Genomic DNA, 5,851 nt, shown 5'->3' with positions numbered 1-5,851 from the left:
AGCGGCAGCGAGGCGGCGCCGCAGGACGGTGAGTGCGCGCGGGCGCGGGGCTGCCGGGGCCGGGACGCGGGACCCGAGAGGTCGTGGGAACGGAAATGCGGGCCCGAAGGTGCGCGGGGCCGGAGGAAGCAGAGGAGAAGCAGGATGCCAGGAGCAGAGAGGCTCGAGGCCGGAGGGGCGCCCTGGGACAGGCAGGAGACGCGGGCGCTCCGTCTGCCAGACCCCAGGGCAAGGGTGGAGTAGGCGGCGCGGAGGCTGCCCCGCCAAGTGGGCGTCGGAGGAGACGCAGCTGCAGGGCCTCCCTGGTGTGCGGGCCAGGCCGGGGAAGGGTGCTGGGCGCTGCAGACGGTGTGAATGGCTGGCCCCACAGCCACAGAAAGGCTGTCTGTCAGTGATGGGCGGTGGGTGGTGAGTGGGCTGCGGTTGACTAGGACTTTCAATTGAGCGAGGGGACCTTTTTTGGCGAGAGCCCTCTGATGTGTTACTGGCTACCACTGAGGGCGTGGGCTGTCTGCGTGCCCAGCCCTCACCTCATCCCAAACCGCCAGGGCAGTGGATGTGATACTGACGTGTTACAGATGGGGAAGCAAGCTTCAGAGAGGCCAAGTGACTTGGCACGTGTCACACAACTAGGGTTCAAACTTTGCATCCCCTCAGCTCTTACTAGGTCATCTTTAGATACATTCTTTGGGTACAGTGGGGACGACTGCTCCCCTCCCCCAAGTTTGCCCCCTCCCAGCAGCTTCCTAAGCTCAGTGGCCCAGCCCTGAAGGCTCTGGCCTGAGCCAGCCAAGACTCTTCTCACCCTTTGAGGTTAAAGGTCATTAGGAAGGGGCTTTGAAAATAAACAACCCACCCAAGTGGCTTTTTAATAATGTCACACAGAATCCTGAGCAGTTGGTAAGAAGTGGGGGGAGGAGGGAAAGGGAGGCAGAGATGGGGATAAAGCAAAAGTCTCAGCCAGCCCTGGACAGTTGGGGATGGGGGAGAGGCCTACAGAGTGTGGCAGTTCCCCTAAACCCTGAAAAGGGGGTGGCGCCCCACCCCAGCCAAAGAATCTGTCTAAAGAGACAACTGCCCCTATTCCCTACTTCTGTGGAGTGGCCTATGCTTTTGGAGGCTCTGGGACCTTGAAGAATCACCCACCTGACTCCAACAGCCTTCCTACTACTCCTGGGCAAGCCCCTACACACACCAGTCTCCAGGGCTCAGGGCTGCCCAGCTGGCTGCATGGCCCTGGTTTCCCAGATGAGAAGAGGTGCAGGGAACGCTGCGGTGACTGCAGCCTAGGCTGACACTGCATCTGGAAGCATGTGTGTTTGTAGGGGGCACGCCTGACACATGCCTGCATTTCACTGTGCCCCTTCAGGAGCGCCTGCCAGCCTGTGGTGAGTCTGGCGTGGCGGTGTGGGGCTGCTTGTGCCTGAGGTGAAGGCCCTGGCTCACACACAAGGGACCACTGTGGCCAGCTAAGTGACATTCAATGCCTGCCAGCCCTGTGGACTGCCAACTCTCTTCGCTCTCTGGAGTGAGCAGGAAGTGGGCAGATCCACCTCTGAGAGTTGAGGTTTAGATCTCTGATAGTAAAATGACCAGGGATAAAGTAGGGGTGCTCTCTAGTACAGAAGGGAGAGTCTGCTAGCCCCAGGTCAGTTGAGGAGCTCAGATCTCTAGGGAGGAAAAGCTTCAATCCAGCCTCCTCGCCCACCCTAGGTCCTCGCCCTCACTGCCATGGAGTTGGGTCCAACTCATAGTGACCCCTCCTTGGGTTTCCGAGGCAGTATCACTATGGAAGTAGATTGCCCAGCCTTCCTTCCGAGGAGTGGCTGGTGGGTTTGAACCGCCAGCCTTCTGGTTAGCAGGCAAATGCCTTAGGCACTGTGCCACCAGCGCTCCCTCCCACAGTGGGTAGAGGACTCTTATTTTACCTGGATACATAGGGACTGTAGCGGGCAGGGAGAGAAGGAAGAACAAATTGAAGATGAAGGGAAAGAAGGACGGGTGACAAAAAAGAGGAAAAGGAGAGGGCGTGGGCTGGAGAAAAAGGCAGAGCAGGAAAGAAGAGCAGGGCACAGAGGTGATGGGGAGAAAGGAAGGAGACCAAAACATTCTTGTACCCCTGTCCTGGCCAGGGTGTGGGATGCTCCTATCTGCCCTGGCCCCCAGCTGGGGAAACAGACAGTAAAAGGTCTTGCTTCTCTTCGACACACTGTAGAAGGTTTCTGAATGGAGGTTTTCCCCGGGAATCCCAGGACAGCTAGTGTGAGCTGAGACTTGAGCGCCTGGGCTGTGCCACCCTCCATGAGAATCTGTGAGGCCCACAGGCCTTGTCCTGAGGAGAGGCTTCAGCACACTGGAAATACCCAAGCATTAGTGCGTTTGGGGACAAGGGACACGCTGAGTGTGGGGCCCTAGGGCAGCAGTCACAGTGTACACCTAGGGCAGGCATCTTTTGCCCATCATCCGTGAGGGACATGGGCCCCGGGTCACTGAGGCACTCACAGGGCTGGCTCCTGCCTTGGAAACCCCAGCCAGACCTCGGCCCTGCGGAGGACGGAGCAGCCACACAATCGAGCTCATTGCTCTTGGCCCTCAGGGATATTTTTCTTCAGGCCTCAGCAAAAGGAGAAAAATGAGGACAATTTGGAGAGTTTGTCATGGAGCTAAAAAAATCTAGTTTTAACGTCCTTACTTGGCAAAATTAAAAGGTGGTGATAATCTTATTCCCATTCCTCAAATTGGGGGAAAAAAAAAAAATCACTAACCCATGAAATCCAAAAGCTATATGTCGAGTTGGGAGCTCTGGTAGCATAGTGCCTAAGGCACTTGACTGCTAACCAGAAGGCTGGCGGTTCAAACCCACCAGCCACTCCTCGGAAAGAAGATGGGGCAATCTACTTCCGTAGTGATACTGCCTCGGAAACCCAAGGAGTGGTCGCTATGAGTCGGGTCCGACTCGACGGCAAATAACAACAACAACAACATATGTAGAGTTAAGCATCTTCCTAAAGCCAGCTGGGGAGCCTACTGCCAAGCGGTGATTCCTGGAGAGGGAGCAGGTCGCCCTGTGGTCCCCCCACCCCCCCCACCCCCGGGGCTCTGTGAGGAGAGAATCCCTTTGTCTAGGTCTGGCCTGAAAGGCACAGGTGAAGGGAGGAGCATGTGGGGCAGTCATACCCTCCCTCTGCCACTAACTGGGTCCCCAAGTTGAGATCTCCAAAGGTGGGGAAAGAGGGGCCTCTCCTCCCCTTGTCCTGGTGAGCCCAGCCCACGTCACCTTTCCAAAGCAGACAAACCAACCTCAAGGTGCAGGACTCCAGACCCCAGGCCAGCAGCTTGGGCCTTGGGCTGGCAAGTTCTCCAGTCCTGGACCTGCAGGCGCCCTGGCGCTTGCAGGGCTTCGGGCATGCTTGGAAGTGGGTCATCCTGTGGCTTCTGGGGCTGTTTTCCGAATCCAAACAAAGAAATAGGCACCAAAGAGAGATGGGGTGCCTGCCCCCTGTTAGAGCAATAAGGGATCACAGAGAAATGAGTGTGTTGGAAAACTGATGATGTGTTTTCAACCTGCAAGATGAGCAGGCTCAAAATTTAAGAAAAAAAAAATTTTTTTTAATCTTTTGTTTTTGCAGAGCCACCCGGTAGACATAGCTTATTCCTGCCAATGACTTTCCCAGACCAGGCTCCCCCCGGAACTGGCCGGGAAGGCTGTGGCTTCATCAGTGACTCAGAACTAACCGGGGTCTCGGGTTCCTCCCAAATCAAACTCTGAGGTCTGAGCGGGGGAGCTGAGCTATGCCAAGCACGTTAAGAAAATAAACCCTCGTTTACTGCCTTTGCGATGACTTACAACAAAAGAAACCACATTAATAACTGAGATTCTCTTTAAAGCTTTCCCTCCTGTGGGCAGGGCGGAAACGACCGTGGACACACTGTGAAAATAAACAAAGCCCCTGGAGCCAGGCAGGGTGACGCCCCCTGGCCACTGCTCAGGGCGTACCTGTTTTGGGAAAGCTTAGGATGAGTTGTGGGCAGGATGGAGCAGAGCCACTTCCAGAGATTCGGGCACAGAGTCTAAGGCACGGGCCAGTCGGAGCAGCTGGAGCCCCGGGGCGAGGAGCGTGAGCTCTGGCCTTCCTGGCAGCTGCTCTGTTAATGGATGCGTTCGTTATTCCTTCCCTGTGGGGACAGAGTCCTCTGCAGTGAAGGAGCACAGGACTAGAAGTCAAGACACCCAGGTTCGGGTCCTGGCTTTTGCTGCCATCTCCATATGTGACCTTGGGCGTGTCACGTCTCTTCTCAAAGTCACACCGTTCCTCACCTGCACAATGGGAGACAGTGCATAGTGTTCGTGAGGCCCTTCCTAACTCTGCTTTCATTTTTTGACCCAGGCTTAGAAAACGCCCATGGTGGGCCCAATGCCTTAAGGAAGTGGAGTGACTGAGCCCTAGGTCTTAGTTGCCTGGTGCCTCTGACAGGTGAGGGTGACTCTTGGCCAGGGAGCAGGGAGAGACTGAGGAGGAGTGGGTGAGAGCCTGAGGGTCCAGTCTGGAGGCTGGGTGGCTTCTGTTTGAGAACCTCTGGGTCTCCCTGGGTAGGAACTGGGAAGATGGTCTCTGTCTCTGGCTTTTTGTCAACGGCGAGGGCACTTACTATGCAGCTCATTGTTCATAGCTTCAGGGTGGGCTTGCTTCTGTATCTGATGGGACATCTGGGTAGAGCTTGGGGGCCTGGCACAGGGGCCTCAGACCAGCCAGGGCCCCCACAAGGGCCCTTTCCTATGGATAGAAGTTCAGTAGGGCTGGTACTATCTGCCTCTCCCCAGAAGAACTTGGAAAAGTAACTTAGGAGCAGCGGTGGCAGTGTCTGCATACACACTGCCCTTGAGCCTAGAAAGCACCTTGAGGCTCAGTGTTGCCATCTGTGAAATGGGAATGAGGGACAGTGGTGTCCCACAGAGGCGTGGTGAGACCCGAGTGGATGTGAGGTGACAAGCACTGTGCCTGGCACATAGTAGGTACTCAACAAAGAGTCCCCATTACTACTTGTTGTGATGCTCACAGCAGTCCTGTAAGGCAGGCAAAGCTAGTGATTGCCCAAGAGGGAAAGTGGCTTGCCAGGAACTTTGCACTAGGGAGGTAGGGGTGGGACTTGTTTCCAGATCCCAAGTCCATCTCAATGTGTGTGTGTTTGGGTGAAGGAACGGGACAGGGAAAGCCCTGCCTTGTTGTTGGAGTGACTGAGGGGGCAGGAGGAGATGGGCCTAGAAGGCTGGCACACAGTAGGGCCATTGGCATGAACACTGTGCACATGTTAGGAGTCTTAAGTGGGTAGAGACAGGAGGGAAGGGCTTGTCCCTGGCAGGTACATGAATTCAGACTGGACAAGGCAGAACTTAGGACACTTTTGCAGTGTCCCAAACCTGAAGGGACAGCAGCCAACCCAGGGCAGAAGCAGACCTTGGGGTGATCTAAGAGGGAGGCAGTACTTCCTCTGAACACATCGTACAGAAGGAGCGCTGGTGTTAGAAGCTGGTGAGGGTGCTGCCCTGGGCTTGGAAGCTGTGGGAATACAGTAGAAGGGACATGGGATGTTGTGGGAATGACCGGTAACGCTGGCGAGGATGTTAACTGAGCTCTTACTGTGTGTCTGGCTTCACGTGTGTGTCATCCTGGGTAATTCTCTCATGAACTGGGTGAAGGGGGTCCTTCCATTGTCCTCATTTTATGGAAAGAGAAACTGATGCTTAGAGAAGTTCCCACAGGAGCCAGTCGTCCAGCCCAGGCCTATCTTGTTCTAAAGCCTCGGTTCTTTTTTTGTTGTTGTTTTTGGTTTAATCTTTTTTTTTTTTTTT

At 55.3% G+C, this 5,851-nt stretch overlaps 1 protein-coding gene across 1 annotated transcript in view; it reads left to right on the top strand.

Moving 5' to 3' along the window:
* The first annotated feature begins 95 nt into the window (after positions 1–95).
* The window catches only part of PRRX2 (paired related homeobox 2), a 60,920-nt gene continuing 55,164 nt past the window's right edge, over positions 96–5,851 (top strand). Inside the window, exon 1 of the mRNA XM_007944352.1 lies at positions 96–348. Coding sequence (XP_007942543.1) covers positions 96–348 — 253 coding nt within the window. The remainder of the gene's footprint in view (positions 349–5,851) is intronic.

Source organism: Orycteropus afer, unplaced genomic scaffold (genome assembly GCF_000298275.1).
Source record: "Orycteropus afer afer isolate SDZICR_OR568_19922 unplaced genomic scaffold, OryAfe1.0 scaffold00123, whole genome shotgun sequence".
Lineage (NCBI taxonomy): Eukaryota > Metazoa > Chordata > Mammalia > Tubulidentata > Orycteropodidae > Orycteropus > Orycteropus afer.
Note: the sequence above shows the minus strand (reverse complement) of the source record. Positions and strands in the feature narration are given on the sequence as shown.